The sequence below is a fragment of the Oryx dammah genome, unplaced genomic scaffold (genome assembly GCF_014754425.2).
Source record: "Oryx dammah isolate SB20612 unplaced genomic scaffold, SCBI_Odam_1.1 HiC_scaffold_14, whole genome shotgun sequence".
NCBI classification, from domain to species: Eukaryota; Metazoa; Chordata; class Mammalia; order Artiodactyla; family Bovidae; genus Oryx; species Oryx dammah.
Window position 1 is genome coordinate 381,546 of NW_024070198.1, and position 16,377 is coordinate 397,922.

Below are 16,377 nucleotides of genomic sequence, written 5' to 3' on the forward strand. Positions count from 1 at the left end.
GAGGGGATGCGCACTGGGGAGCAGTGAAATAGGTGAAGGGGATTAAGAGATACAAACTGTGAGATATAAAATTAGTTACAATGATGATTAACATAGGGAATATAGTTGATATTTTACATATTGAAGCATAGTTGACTTTGTAAGAAAAGAAAGAAAAAAAAGAAATAGCTCTCTGTTATTCCTATATATGTGTGTTCTTTTTTATGATCAATTTGCAGTCATGGATTTTTATTTTATAGTGTCATAATCTATTATAGAACTTGTTTATTTTGCTGTTCAAATTGTCCCAGATTTGACCAGTTTGGAGCACTTCCTTCCTTTAACCAGGGAAGTCCACACAGCTCTGGAACCTGCCATTTCTCCAAGGAGCCCTGGTTCATTTTTAGTGGCAAATGGTTTTTAGAAACCAAGATCTGGGTGCAGGTTTGCTTGTTACCACTGGGATGTCATTGCTTCCAGGTCTTTTCAATGGACATTACTAAAAAGTGTGTATAAATATTTTAGAAATCATAATTGCATACTGATACTTCTAGTTTCATTCCAACTCCATGGAGTTCTTTTCTATTTGTATTTTCCATTTACCTCAGTGAGAACCTGGCTCCCACAATGTTAAATTTTTTTTTAATCCTATGGTCTTCAGACTTTCTGTGCTTGTACTACTGTAGAAAACAAACCTAGAATAAAGAATTCGAGATTAGATTCCTTTCATTGAGGGTGTTTGGTTGGACACTTTTCAAAAGCTATTTAGATTAAGATTTGTGTGTGTGTGTGTGGTTATTTTTACTTCTCTCTTTTCCATGGAAATATTATTCATTTGAAATATGTTTGTTTCTGTTTAAATTCATTTCTCTTCCTTTAATGACCAGTTTTTGAATGCTTATAAAATTAATATGCTTCCAAAAGCAAAACTTTTCAAAAAAGGTGTATCAGAAGTGTCACTCTCTTCTGTACCCATCTTCTCCATCCCATTTCTCAGCATCCCTTGTAGGTAACCAGTTTCATTGTTTTTGATTTATCTTTTCTGAATTTCTTGTTGTAGAATTAAGCATATCTCTATTTTCTTCTTTTCCTTTCTTGCGACAAAAAGTAGTATGCTGTATATACTCTTTTGTACTTTGTTTTTTAAAGTTAGCAGTATTTCCTAGAAATCGGTATTAGCAGTTCATAGAGTGCTTCCTTATTGCCTTTTTACAACTTATTAGTACTCCATTGTGCATATATACCTCAGTTCTTTCAGTTTCATATTGGACTTGTTTTACTGATTTGTTTATCCTAGCAGTAATACCTCACTGTCTTAAACTGCTGTATAATAAATCTTGATGTATGGTAGAATAAACATCTCACTTCTGATTGTCTTGACTATTTCTGGCCATTTACATTCAGTGTAAAAGTCTTACAGTAGATTTTACCTAAATAATTGATGCCACTGTATATCATGCTTCCTTTTTAAGAAATTTAAAAAATTTCTGTGTTGGGAAATTTCAAACTTAAAAGCTGCAAATATAGAATAACAAACTAATACATATTACCATTCATCTGTATTTGGCTATTAATATTCTGCCACAATTGCTTTATCGTGTATGATAATGGTTTTGTGGAACCATTTAAAACCAAGTTGCAGGCATGACCTCTTGTCTGTCTCCTAAAAATAAGAACATTTTCTTACCTAACCATGGTAAAATTATCAAATTCAGAATATTTATCATTTTGCTTTTGCCACTATTCCTATATTTCTTTATAGCCGTTTTCCCTAATATTCTTTATAGCAGTTTTCCCCCATCTAAGGTTATATACATTGCATTTAGTTATTATCACCCTCTAGTTGCCTGTCATATGGAGCAGGTCTTAAATTTTTTTCTTTATCTTTTTTTAACTGTGAAATATTTGAAGACTATAGACATATGACTTTTCGAATATTCCTCAAGATTCTCTAATATTTCCTTATGATTAGAATCAGATGAATGCGTTTTTCTAAGAATACCAAATGAATTATGTTGTTTTCTTGAAGCATCATATCATACAGCACAGGATGTCAGTTGCATTACTGGTGATATCACTTTGATCAGCTGATTAAATGATGTCTGCCAGAGTTTTCCACTGTTAGGTTTAATGTTTCCTATTGTAGGCAAATACTTTGAGAGGAATATTTTGAGACTGTTGAACATCCTGCATATCAGTGGCATTTTCACCAAATGTTAGAAGCACTCGTTAATGATATTTGACCAACTCAACTTATTACCGTGTTAGTTGGAAAATGATGTTCTAAACTCTTATTCCTGTTACATTTGTTAGTTGGCATTCTTCTTTAAGACATACAGATTTTCCTTCTCTAATTAGTAGGATGGACGGCTGGGTTTTCCAAACTTAAACGGATAGATCTTAGCCTTTATTGTTGCTGCTTAATTTTGATGCTCAATTGTCCCAGATTTTGGTAGTGGGAGCTTCTTCAAGCTGGCTCCTGTGTCTTTTTAATGTTCTCATATTTTGAAGCATTTTCTCACTTTGTGGCATGAAAAGATGTCCCATGTTCATCTTATACCTTTCGGGTCCCAGCCTTAGAATAAGACGCTATTTTCTCAAGAACCTAGTTCATTTAGGGGTTGTTGTTGTTCAGTTGTCCAGTCATGTCTGACTCTTTGCAACTCTATGGACTGCAGCATGCCAGGCCTCCCTGTCCCTCACCGTCTTCTGGAGTTTGCCCATTTGGATTCATGTTTATTGCATCAATAATGCTGTCCAGGCATCTCATCCTCTGATGCCCTCTTCTCCTTTTGCCCTCGATCTTTTCCAGCATCAAGGACTTTTTCAATGAGTCATCTGTTCGCATCAGGTGACCAAAATAGTGGAGCTTCAGCATCACAGAAGAGTAATGTCTCTGTTTTTCAACACACTGCTTTGGTTTGTCATCGCTTTCCTTCCAGGAAGCAATTGTCCTCTGATTTCATGGCCTGTAGTCACTGTCAACAGTGATTTTGGAGTCCAAAAAGAGGAAATCTGTCAATACTTCCACCTTTCCCCCTTCTGTTTCCCATGCAGTAATGGGGCCATTCCATGATCTTAGTTGTTTTAATATTTAGTCTTAAGCCAGCTCTCTACTCTTTTTCACCAACACAAAAGAATACTTTACACATCGACATCACCGAATGGTCAATACCAGAATCAAATTGATTACATTCTTTGTAGCTGAAGATGGAGAAGCTGTGTATACGGTCAGCAAAAGCAAGACCTGGAGCTGACTGTGGCTAAGATGATAAGCTTCTCATAGCAAAAGTCAGGCTTAAACGAAAGAAAACCAGGAAAAACACTAGGCCAGCCAAGTATAATTTAAATCAAATCCCGTATAAATTCAGAGGTAATGAATAGATTCAAGGGACTAGATCTAGATAGCAGTGTGCCTGAAGAACTATGGACAGAGGTCTGTCATATTGTGTAGAAGGTGGCAAACAAAACCATCCCAAAGAAAAAGAAAAGCAAGAAGGTAAACTGCTTATCTGAGGAGGTTTTATGAATAGCGGAAGAATGAAGAGAAGCAAAAAGCAAGGAAGAGAGGGAAAGGTACATCCTTTGGGGATAAATCGTATTTAAAAATCAACATCTGGGCAACAGGTATACTCATTGCTTCTTGATTGTTATTACTATTGGTCCTTTCAGCAGAATGAATTAAATAATTTCTTATTGGTAAAAATTAAAATTAATATTCATATCTATAATTAAAATCTAATATCACAGGGTTCTTTCTTCTCCCTGTTCTATATTCATATCTCCCTTTTTTCTCAGAAAACTGTCTTCCCAAACATCAATACGTTTACTCATCTTGGAATATTTAAATCAACTGTGTGTTCCTGGATTAAGGTCCATATGTTTGTGATAAATTGTTGTTCAGTTGCTCAGTCATGTCTGACTCTTTGCAACCCCTTGGACTGCAACATTCCAGGCTTCCCTGTCCTTCACTATCTCCCAGAGCTTGCTCAAACTCATGTCCATTGAGTTGGTGATGCCATCCAAGGATCTTATCCTCATGCCCTTCTCCTGCCTTCTCTTTCCCAGCATGAGGGTCTTTTCCAATGAGTCAGCTCTTTGGAAGCATCAGGTGGCCAAAGTATTGGAGCTTCACTTTCAGCATCAGTCCTTCCAAAGAATATTTAGGATTGATTTCCTTTAGGATTGACTGCTTTGATCTCCTTGCAGTCCAAGGGACTCTCAGAGTCTTCTCCACACCACAGTTCAAAAGCATCATTTCTTCAGCACTCAACCCTCTTTTATGGTCCAACTCTGACGTATGTACGTGACTACTGGAAAAACCATATATTTGACTATAGGGACCTTTGTCGACAAAGTAATGTCTCTGCTTTTTAATATGCTCTCTAGGTTTGTCATAGTTTTTCTTCCAAGGAGCAAGCATCTTTTAATTTCATGGCTGCAGTCACCGTCCACAGTGATTTTGGAGCCCAAGAAAATAAAGTCTGTCACTGTTTCCATTGTTTTCCCATCTATATGCCATGAAATGATGAGAGCAGATGCCATGATCTTAGTTTTTTGAATGTTAAGTTTCAAGCCAGCTTTTTCACTCCTCTTTCACCTACATCAGGAGGCTCTGTAGTTCCTCTTCGTTTTCTGCCATTAAAATGGTATTATCTGCATATCTGAGGTTATTGATATTTCTCCCAGCAATCTTGATTCCAGCTTGTGATTTATCCAGCCTGACATTTCACATGATGTACTCTGCATACAAGTTAAATAAACAGGGTGACAATATACAGCCTGACACACTCCTTTCCCAATTTTAAACCAGTGTGTTGTTCATGGTTGGTTCTAACGGTTGCTTCCTGACCTTCATACAGATTTCTCAAGAGGCAGGTAAGGTGGTCTGATACTCCCATCTCTTTAAGAATTGTCTACAGTTTGTTGTGATCCACACAGTCAAAGACTTTAGCATAATCAATGAAGCAGAATTAGATGTTTTTTTCTGGAATTCTCTTTCTCTTTCTGTGATCCAGCGGACGTTGGCAGTTTGATCTCTGGTTCCTCTGCCTTTTCTAAATCCAGCTTGTGCATCTGAAAGTTCTTGGTTCATGTACTGTTGAAGACTGTCTTGGAGGATTTTGAGTATAATAACCTTGCTAGCATGTGATATGTGTGCAATTGTGGGGTAGTTTGAATATTCTTTGGCATTGCCCTTCTTTGGGATTAGAATGAAAACTGACCTTTTCCAGTCCAGTGGCCACTACTGAGTTTTCCAAATTTGTTGGCATGTTTGGATTTGGTTTCTTAGTGTTTTTATTAAAGATTTCTGTGACTGTATTCATTTGAGATAATTGCCTATAATTTTAAGTCTTTGTTGAGGTTTTTAAAAATGAATATGCTGGCTTCATAAAGTGAGCAGGGAAATGTTCCCTACTTTTCTTGGTAAAACTGGTATCTTTTTCTGTAAATGTTGGATAGAATTTACTGATGAGCACATTTTGGCTTCAGTTGTCTTGGTATATTTACAAATATGAAATCAATGTTTTTGGTATACATAAAACGTTAGTGCTAAGTCGTGCCTGACTCTTGCGATCCCATGAGCCGTAGTCCGACAGGCTCCTCTGTCCATGGGATTCTCCAGGCAAGAATACTGGAAGGGGTTGCCTTTTCCCTCTCCAGGGAAACTTCCTGACCCAGGAATTGAACCCAGGTCTCCTGCATTGCAGGCAGATGCCTTACCGACTGAGCTATGCAGGAAGCCCTTGGTATACATCGGTTCAGTTCAGTTCAGTTGAATCACTCAGTTGTGTCCGACTCTTTGAGACCCCATGGACTGCAGCACACCAGGCCTCCCTGTCCATCACCAACTCCAGGAGTTTACTCAAACTCATGTCCATTGAGTCAGTGATGCCATCCAACCGTCTCAGCCTCTGTCATCCACTTATCTTCCCACCTTCAATCTTTCCCAGCATCAGGGTCTTTGCATTAGGTGGCCACCGTATTGGTATACATAAATTAACTTAAATTTTCTATTCTCTGTCTAAAGGTGTTTATACACTTTATCTAAGTTTTTTTTAAAAAATAATTTTTATTTATTTTTGGCTGTGCTGGGTCTTCACTGCTGCATAGGCTTTTCTCTAGTTGCAGTGAGCTGAGACTACTCTTTGTTGTGGTGTGTGGGCTTCTTACTGTGGTAACTTCTTTTGTTGCAAAGGTTGGGCTCTAGGTGCATGGGCTTTAGTGGCCGCCACACATGGGCCCAGTAGTTGCGATTCCTGGGTTCTAGAGTACAAGCTCAGTAGTTGTGGCACACAGGCTTAGTTGCTCTGTGGCATATGGGATCTTCCTGGACCAGGGATCGAACCTTTGTCTCCTGCATTGACAGGTGAATTTTTTACCACTAGCCACTGGGGAAACCCCTATCTCAGTTGTTGAATTTATTGGTGTGAAGTTCATAATTCATTTATGCTTTTAATGTTTGTAGCATTTGTAGTGACATCTCATCTTTCATTTATTTCTAATAATGATTATTTGTTTTCCTTGATCTGTCTAGCTAGAGGTTTATCAGTTTTATTGATCTCAGAGAACCTTTTAGTTTCACTGATTTTTTTTTCTGTTGTCCATTTTTATTGCATTGATTTTTTTTTTTTTGCTCCTGTCTTTCTTTAATATCTTTTTCCCCCTGCATCTTAAGTTGGAACCTTCTTTCTTTTGCAATATAAGCATTTAAAACTATGCATTTTTCTCTAAGCACTATGTGGTACTTTTAGTTGCATTCCACAATTTCGATATGTTGGTTTCATTATCACCTAGTTAAAATGTTTCCTAATTTCCCTTGTGAATTTTGATCCATGGATTAGTTAGAGGTGTGTTTACATTCTGTCTATTTGGTATTTTCCCAGATGTCTTATCATCACTTCCATTGTGGTCAGAGAATATTCTCTGTGTGATTTTTTTTCTGTAGTCCAGCAGATGGTCAGTTTTGGTAAAAGTTCCATTTATGCGTGAAAAAAATATATATATTCTGTTGGACGTAGTATTCTATAAGTGTCAGTATAGTCAAGTTGTTTGATACTGTTAAAGTTTTATATATCATTACTAATATTCGGAATACTTGTTTTTATGAATTATTGAGATAGTAATTGTGAGTTTATCTTTTCAGTTTTTGTTTCATATATTTTGAAACTTTGCTACCATTGTGTCTTAATGAAACCTTCTTATCATTATGGCATGTCCTTTACATTCAGTGTTTCTTTTCTTGAAGTCTATATGACGTTAGCGTAGTTTGATATATAAGAATATTAATATATCAACTTTCTTATGAGTAGTATATCTTTTTTTAATCCATCCTTTTAACCATTTTTGTTTTTGTATTTAAGTTTTGTATTAAAATGTCTAGGAATTTTTTTTTTTTCCCCATAGTATTTATGATTCTCTGGGCTTCCTGGCTCTATAGTTTGTTTTTATTAGTTTTAGAACATTTTAGACATTGTCATTTTGGTCATTAAAAAAAAGTCTTTTTAATAACTTGGTTACATAATTGAGATTATTCAGAGTATATAATTATTTAATGTATATGTTTTCCTGTGTCAAGTATCTTTTCTATTAATGAAAGCAAAATATGTTTATTATAGAAATTCCTGGGAAGAGTTACCAAAAAAAAAAAAGTTAAAAATTACCTAGACTATTCCATCTGCAGATAGAAAAAACATGCAGTTATTTTTTTTTCTCTTTTTGTGTTTCAATTTGGGTAATTTCTGTTGCATGCAGAAATTGCATGCATGTGTGTGCTAAGTCACTTCAGTCATGTCTGACTCTTTGTGACTCTATGGACTGTGGCCTGCCAGTCTCCTCTGTCCCTATGGATTCCTTGTCCCCACATTTACTGATTTCTTCCTCTGTTGTTTTATGTCTACTGGTAAACCAATAGAAAGCAGTTTTTAATCTCTCTTACCATGTTTTTTATTTCTTACATTCCATTTAACTCAAAATTTATCTGTGCTGAAATTCTTCATCTTTTCATGCATGTCTTACCTTTCCTGTTACAGTTTTTAATAGATTAATTATGGTTATTTTAAGTTTGATAATTATAACATCAGTGTAATCTCTGAAACTGTTCTGTATGTTGCATTATCTCTTGGCAGTGTTTTTTCCCTTAGTTTTTTATATGACTTGTGATTTTTTAATTAAAATCTGGATATCATATGTAGGACTGAAGTAACTGAGGCAAACAGTATTTATGCCTGAAATGAATATACCTCTTCTGCTAGGCTGTTAATGTTGGTGCTTGAACCAGTCTAGTCAGGAGTAGAGCCAAGTGTGAATTATGTTGTAGTTACCTTCTGTTGTAGATTGACTGTTGTGCCCTCCAAAATTAATATATTGAAACACTAACTCCCAATATGATTGTATTTGGAGAGAAGGCCTTTAAAATTAATGAGGAAAGGCCTCAACCCATCTTCAGTTAGTTTAGTCGCTCAGTCGTGTCCAACCCTTTGCGACCCTATGGCTTCCCTGTCTATCACCAGCTCCCAGAACTTGCTCAAACTCATGTCCCTTGAGCTGGTGATGCCATCCAATCATCTCATCCTCTCTCCCGTCTGCTCCTGCCTTCAATCTTTCCTAGCATCAGGATCTTTTCCAATGAGTCAGTTCTTTGCATCAGGTAGCCAGAGTATTGGAGTTTCAACCTCCAATACTTCAACCTTGTCTCTCTCTTTATATAAGTTTTGTCTCCTCCCCGCTATGCAAATTAGGGCTAGCTAGGAAGGGGGTGTGTTTGTTTCACCTGAGGCATTGGTACTGCGATTTTCTTTTGTTCTATTTTTGAGGGCTTTTCTGTTTGTCTTTTAGCCATTCCTTTTTCTTATTATAACTAAACAAGATCATAAGGTGGGGCCTGATCCAATAGAATTAGTGTCCTTATAAAAATAGACATGAGAGAGTATACTCTTATTTCCCCACCATGTGAGGACACAGTGAGAAGGTAGGAGCTGTCCACGGGCCTGAAAGACGGCTCTTTCCAAGGTACTTGGCACCTTGATCTGGGTGCTTGATCTTCTAGCTCTATAACTGTGAGAGAATAGATTTGTGTTGTTTAAGCATCCAATCTTTGGTATTTCAGAAGTACAAGCAGACTAATATACCTTTAGTGTATCATGGGCTTGAAATTTCTCTGTTGTAATCTTATGTTTAGAGTGAGAGTGATTTGCTGGAGGATTTTTCTCAGTATTCCTTTCCAGCCCTCTGCTTTAGGTCTTCTTTGCATCCATGCTTCAGAAGTTTTTTTTTTCTCTATGTTCATGCCCCTCCTCCATCTGTAGACTACTGTTGCTTATTGGTGACAGACCATGTCAGAAAGTGAGAGCTGGCCCAGGGCATGGGGGTCTTGGATTTTAAGGGCTCAGTGATTTCATGTGCTAATGAGGGTGGTCAGTATCTTGTTAGGTCTGGGAAGGGTGGGGATTTCCCAGGGTTTGGCCACTGCCCACCTTCTGACCTTTTATGATCTAACTGTCTCAGCTTAAGTGGGGGTGATTTTTAGTACTGGTTGTGGTTGTATGTGTTGAGTTGTGTCCGACTTTTTCGACTCCGTGGCCTGTAGCACACCAGGCTCCTCTGTCCGTGGAATTTTCCAGGCAAGACTATTGGAATGCATTGTCATTCCTTTCTCTAGGGGATATTCCCGACCCAGGGATCGAACAAAGCCATGTCTCTTATGTCTCCTGAATTGACAGGCAGGTTCATTACCAACTGTACCACCTATTACAATGAAGGTATAATGAACTAAAGGTCAATGATTGGACTGTTCTCAAAGCCACCTTAGTTTTAGCTGGTTGCAGCCAGTCTGTATCCCAAGGGTTGCACCCCTTCATTTATCTAGCATGTGTGTCCTACCCTTTTCCCTCCTGTCTCGTGCTCCTTTTTATTTTTTGTGGCAGACAAACTCTTTAGCAAGTGAGTTTATTTCTCTTCCCCCAGCAATAGACACCTCTGGAGTCAGGATTTATCATGCTTTTCTGGTCCCTCTTTGCCTCCAGGATTAAGGATTTTTTTTCTCTTACTATCTCTTACTATTCTCCCTATCTTTGTGCCTTGGGGGCAACATGATTTACTGCCCTTACCCTAGAAGCTTAGAATTTTGTTCACAGGGGAAAAGGTTCTGGTAGGAACTGTTTTTTCCTGTAGTCGTGTTACCTGAAAAATTGGGTTTCTCTTGGTGGGTTGTTGAGCCAAAGGACATAACCAAGTCAAAGATTGGGAGAAGGATTTATTACCTACAGCAAGTAAGGAGCTCTTTCCCAAAGCAGTGTCTCCCCAAATGGTAAAATTGGGGAAAAAGTTAAGGAATATTCATGAAGGGGCTTGAGCAGAGAATTCAGTATAGAATTGGTGCAGAGATCTACAGAGTCCAAGTTTTAGTTGATTCAAATCGCAGAGGGTTCGAAAAGGAAACCTCATCATTCCATCCTTCACTTGAGTAGGGGTGTAGTTTCTGAAGAGCTATGATCTGTATCAGATTGTTATATATATAACTTGAGGAGGAACTAGGACTTTATCACTGAACTATTGTTTCTTGGGGCTTCCCTGGCAGTTGAGAAGCTAAAGAATCCATCTGCAATGCGGAAGATCTGGGTTTGATCCCTGGATTGGGAAGAACCCCTGGAGGAGGAAATGGCAACCCTCTCCAGTGTTCTTGGCTGGAGAATCCCCATGGACAGAGGAGCCTCGCAGGCTACTGTCCATAGGGTCGCAAAGAGTGGAACACTAGCGAGCGACTAAGCACAGCACTGCACATTGTTTCTTGACTGCTTTTCCTTTGTTCCTGCAATCCTTCACTTCATTGTTCAGTTGCTAAGTCGTGACACTTTGTGACCCCATGAACTGCAACATGCCAGGCTTCTCTGTCCTTCACTATCTCCCAGAATTTACTCAAACTCTTGTCCATTAAACCGATGATGCCATCCAACTTCCCTTAAGATTGTTAATTACTGAGTCCTGTTCAAGGGCAAGCATTGTGGCCAGGCTTAGATCCCCAAACAACTTAGACTTAAAATGATTTCTCTTATGTCAAGAAAGCTGTTCCTGGTTCTTTTTCTCCAGGGACTCCCTGCCCTATCTGCTTGCAGGAATGGTGTCTGCTTCCTCAAGGACTGTACCTTTGAGGGTTGCTTTTTATCTTTTTATTCAGTTTTTTTTTTTTTTTTCTTTTACTCCAGTCTTTTTCTTGGAGAGGGGAGGGGTTTCTGGAAAAGATGTTGCAAGTGTTTTGTAACTTTTTGAAGTCAATATTCTCTCCCTAACCTGTATTTTGTTATTGTTAACTGTTTGTTAAAAATATTAGCTGAATTATTCTTACTGCCTTGTAAGGTAGTCCTGTCTTCTTGCCGTGTGCTACCATAAGCAAGGGAATGCTCCCATTGGGCATATCATAGTGGTTAGATTATATGTTTGTAGTTTACAGTCTTAGTGCACTAATGGTTTCAAGAAAAGTTATAATTTTGTAGATTATCTAACTTTTATTTTAAGATGGGAGTGGTGGTCTTTCTGCTTTTTGTATACTATGTAGAAGTGGAAGTCCAGAATTATTTTTCTGACCCATTCTCATTTCTCCTTATGATACTCCAACTTTGTATTTGTTAGAATGCTTGATATTATCCTACAGGCTGCTAGTGCTTTATTCCGTTTTCCTTTTTAGATACTTTTTCTCTCACTGCACTAATTTAGATATTTTCTATAGACCTTCCTTAAAGTTTATTATCCGTCTCTTTGATTGCCTATTCTTAATCATCTACTGATAATTGTATTTCAGATACTGTGTCTTTTTACTTCTAGAATTTCTTTTGGTCCTTTTTTTAGACTTTGCATTTCTCCTGAAGTATCTATTTAATTTATATCTTTCCTATAGTTTCTATTGCATGATACTTATAATTATTTTAACATCCTTGTTTGGTAGTTAGAGTACTCGTTCATCTATGTGTCATCATTTGTTGACTGTGTTTTCTTTCAGTTATACATCACACTTCCTTCTTTTGTTATGTCTCATTTTTTAAATTGAAGTTTGGATACCTTATTTAAAAAAACAGTGAGAAGAAAGAAAAGAACCCTGGGAAGTGAAATATATTATTTTTTGTTTTGTTTTGTTCCACATAGAGTATAAGCCCTTCCCCTCTGTTTAGCGTGAGGAATGATAAATCATATTCCCTCTAGAATTTAGTTGAACTGGTGCTGGGCTGCATTCTTAGATTCAGTTCATGTGGTGTTGGCCCAGCCTTCCAAGATGTTTCTTTTCTTATCCTGACTGTTTTTCAGCTGTGAGGGATTTGGCTGCAGTGTAAGATACTAGTGGTTTACTTTTAGATCCTATAATTCATTCACTGGGAGAATGCCTGGTATTACTGTCTCCTTCTCCATGGCTTCTTTCTCTGAAAACCTGGAGTGGTATTTTTCAGAGTGAATAGTGTGGGAGCATTGCTGGATCAAGCAATCTGTTTTTGTATGAGGACTATTGTCTCTAATCCATCCTGCTACCCCACACTGTTGTCTACAGTCTGATTTCTGCTTGCCTGCTAAAATGTTTGTCTAATGGCAGACTCACCTGTATCTAGATGAGTTATCTGCCTCAAGGTGGGGAAGCTTCATAGTTCTCTCTTCACTGATGAATGCTCCCTGCTCCCTCCCAATTTAGTTCATCAATCCCTTTTTTTTTTTTTTTTGAAATAAAGTATTTTTAAGGATTATTTATTTATTTATTTATTTTTGGCTGTCCTGGGTCTACGTTGCTGCGCACGCTTTTGTCTGGTTGCGGAGAGGGGGCTAATCTGTAGTTTTGGTGCATACACTTCTCATTATGATGGCTTCTCTTGTGGAGCACAGGCTCTAGGGCTCATGGGCTTCAGTAGTTTGTGGCATAAAGGCTCAGTATCAGCTCCCGGGCTCTAGAACACAGGCTTAGTAGTTATGGCGCAGGGGCTTAGTTGCCCTGCGGCATGTGGGATCTTCCTGGATCAGGGATCGAACCTGTGTTTCTTATGTTGGCAGGCTGATTGTTTACCACTGAGCCATCAGGAAGCTCCAGGGCTTTTTTACATCTACCTTTATTCATTAGCCCATTGAAAATGCTTGTTACCGTGGGTGTGAAGGCTCTCCCAGACTTTGGGAAACAGCTATGTTAGACTGTTCTTTGAAGTCCCAAAATCTTTTCATTACTTACCAACCAATCTTACCCATATGAATTAATGTTTACCTTCCTTATATTCTATAAGTAGCACTTAAACTCGATTACTATGTCTTTTAGGTTGATAGTTTGTTGATTAAATTCTGCATTTTTGTTCTTAAAAATTCCTGACACTTGCCAAAGAAATAGAAACTTAAGTAGTGTATTTTATCAAAATTGGAAATAGATTTATTTGAGTTCTGTTGTGTTCTAACTGGCATGATTTTATGAAATCTCAATATATGAAAATTTAAAATTTTCACATATAAATGAAAACCAGCCTCCCCTTTGAGTGGGCATGTCGTAAAATGGTGCCTCTTCTTGTCCAGGCTTGGCGCCTGATTTCAGCTCCTACATTTCGCATTGGCTTGTTGCCCTCATGCTATCAGTACAGCTTTACACAGTGCATCTGACTCAGGAAAAACTTTAGTTGCTTTCTTATAACAGATGAGATAAACTTAAAAAAATGAAAAAATGGGAAATTCATATAGAACCACTGTTAACATTTTTTTGTTTGCTTATAAAAGTGGGATCAGTTTATGCTACTGCTTTTAATTTGCTTCTTGAAAGTGAAGGTCACTCAGCTGTGTCCAACTCTTTGCGACCCCATGGACTATACAGTGCATAGAATTCTCCAGTCCAGAATTTGGGGTTGGGTAGCCTTTCCCTTCTCCAGGGGATCTTCCCAACCCAGGGGTCAAACCCAGGTCTCCCTGGGCATTGCAGGTGGATTCTTTACCAGCTGAGTCACAAGGGAAGCCCAAGAACACTGGAGTGGGTAGCCTATCCCTTTTCCAGTGGATCTTCCCGACTCAGGAATTGAACCAGGGTCTCCTGCATTGCAGGTGGATTCTTTACCCAACTGAGCTATCAGGGAGGCCCAATTTGCTTATTTAACTATAAATTAACATCTCCTGGAAAGTCTATTGCTAAAGAATTTCTATAAAAATTTAAATATGTTCTATTTATTAGAAAGTCTGAGGGGGCTATAAGGGGCATAACAGTAGGAGACAACAAAAGGAAGCTATTTAGAATTTGTGTTCCTGGTGCTTTGCCTATAACAGGCACTGAAATATGTTGTTTGAATGTTTCAATTTCTGAAATAAGTAAAAGGAAACTGTTAAATTTATGAAATTGGCTATTAAAGCATTTTAGAATATCTTATTTTTGTTCTGTAGGTATACTGCAACATCCAGATGGCACAGTTTTGAAACAATTGCAGCCGCCTCCAAGGGGTCCAAGAGAGCTGGAATTTTATAATATGGTAAGTGAGGTAAGATTTATTTTGTTGTATTCAAAGTGCTTTTCATAATTTTATGCTGCTGACTCAGTAAGAAATACATTTGATAACATGCCTTAGTACACTGTGTATGTGACTGAAACAACAGCTCAAAAAAATACAATGTTTATCTTTACTAATATATTCTATATTTTCTATTCTATTTCATTTTTGATTCTTATTTTGATATACTGAATTAATTTTGATTGATGGGTTTTGACCTATATTTTTGAAAAATACTTAGATGATAGACTGTATTTTTCAGAAATGCTGAGTTTAAATAATGCTGAATTTTTTTTTTTACTATAGAATTTCTTAGAGCCTTGAACATGAGCTAGTGTGTACTATGAAACTCCAAAGGAGAGTAGAGGGGAAGGGTTGGTGGGCAGTTAACATTTAATTAACCTTGTTACTAGGAATAATTTTTAGAAGATTCACAATGTTTTGCAACCATCACCTCTGTCTAGTTAACAATACATTTTCAGCAAACACAAAAAACCCTGTACCCAATTAAGCCACGATGTCCTATTCCTCCCTCAGCCCAATGTCTTCCACCCACCAACCTGCTTTCTGTGGATTTAGTTATTCTTGTGGCTAGCTTCTTTTGTTAAGCATGTTTTTAAAGTTTGTGGTAGGCATTAGTACTTTGTTCCTTTTTGTGGCTGAGTAATACTTCATTAAATTACATACCACATTTTGTTTATTCATTCACTCATTGAAGGACATTTGGATTGTTTCTGTCTTTTGGCTTTTGTAGATAAGGCTGTTATGAACATTTTATTTGTTTGAATACCTATTTCTAATTCTTTTAGATGTTAGAATTGGATATGGAGTGGAATTACTGGGTCATATAGTAATTCTACATTTAATTATTTGAGAAACTGTCAAAAGTGTTTCCCAAAGTGCCTGCCCTATTTTACATTTTCACCACTAATATATGAGGACTCCAGTTTCTCTATATCCACATCAACGCTTGTTAGTTTTGTTTTTGTTTTTAAATAGGCATTCAAGTGAGTGTGAAGTGTTAATCTTATTCTAATTTGCTTTGATTTTCATATGTGACTTATAAATATTTCCCCTCTTCTCTGAGTTGTCTTCATTTTCTTGTTAGTGTCTTTTGAAGTGCAGACTTTTAGTGTCATATTTAATGTCATGAAGGTGAATGCTCATATTTTCTTCTAAGAATTTTATAACTTTACCTCTTAAATTTAGGTGCAAGTGAAAAGATAATGCAAAACAAAAACCAAATACTTGCTAGTAATGCTTTACCAACTCATTTAACAACAACCTGTGAGGACACTGTTGTTATTCTCATTTTATACTAAAGTATGATTAATTAAAATAATTTGACCAGGATCATTCAAATAGTTAATGATGGTCCCTGGATTTGAACATAGGCAGTCTGGCTCTAGAATATGCTTTCAATTGCTGACACTTTCTCTTTTTCAAAGAAAATATTTTATATTTACTCTGTAAAAGTCTTGCACATACTTTGTTGGATTCATTCTAAATTGGGTTTATTCTTATTTTTTGTTTCTATTGTAAACTATTTTTTTGAGTTAAATTTTCCAATGGTTGCTAATACACAGGAATGAGATATTTGTGTGATGTTCTTACATACAATAATCTTGGTGAACTTTTATAACTTACATTTATCTGAGACTTTCTAACAATTTTAGTTGCTTTTTGTATAGATGGTTACATCTTCTGTGATTGGAAACTCTATTTGTCCCTTTTGAATCTATATACTTCTATTGAGGATTTCTATATAGTTCAGTGTAATGAACTGAAGCAATGGTGGGGGGAATCTTCTCCTCATTTAGTAAAAGTGCTTCTAACATTTCCCTGTTAAAGTATGACTTTCAAGCTAAGTTTTTGAGAGATACTTCACAGATTAAGGAAAGTGCTTTCTTTGTGA

General features: G+C 37.1%; 1 protein-coding gene across 2 annotated transcripts in view; it reads left to right on the plus strand.

The window, feature by feature from the left end:
- IPMK (inositol polyphosphate multikinase) overlaps positions 1–16,377 on the plus strand; it is a 55,528-nt gene that overhangs the window by 6,158 nt on the left and 32,993 nt on the right. For both annotated transcript variants that reach the window (XM_040254656.1, XM_040254657.1), the window contains exon 2: positions 14,359–14,444. In XM_040254656.1, coding sequence (XP_040110590.1) covers positions 14,359–14,444 — 86 coding nt within the window. The remainder of the gene's footprint in view (positions 1–14,358; positions 14,445–16,377) is intronic.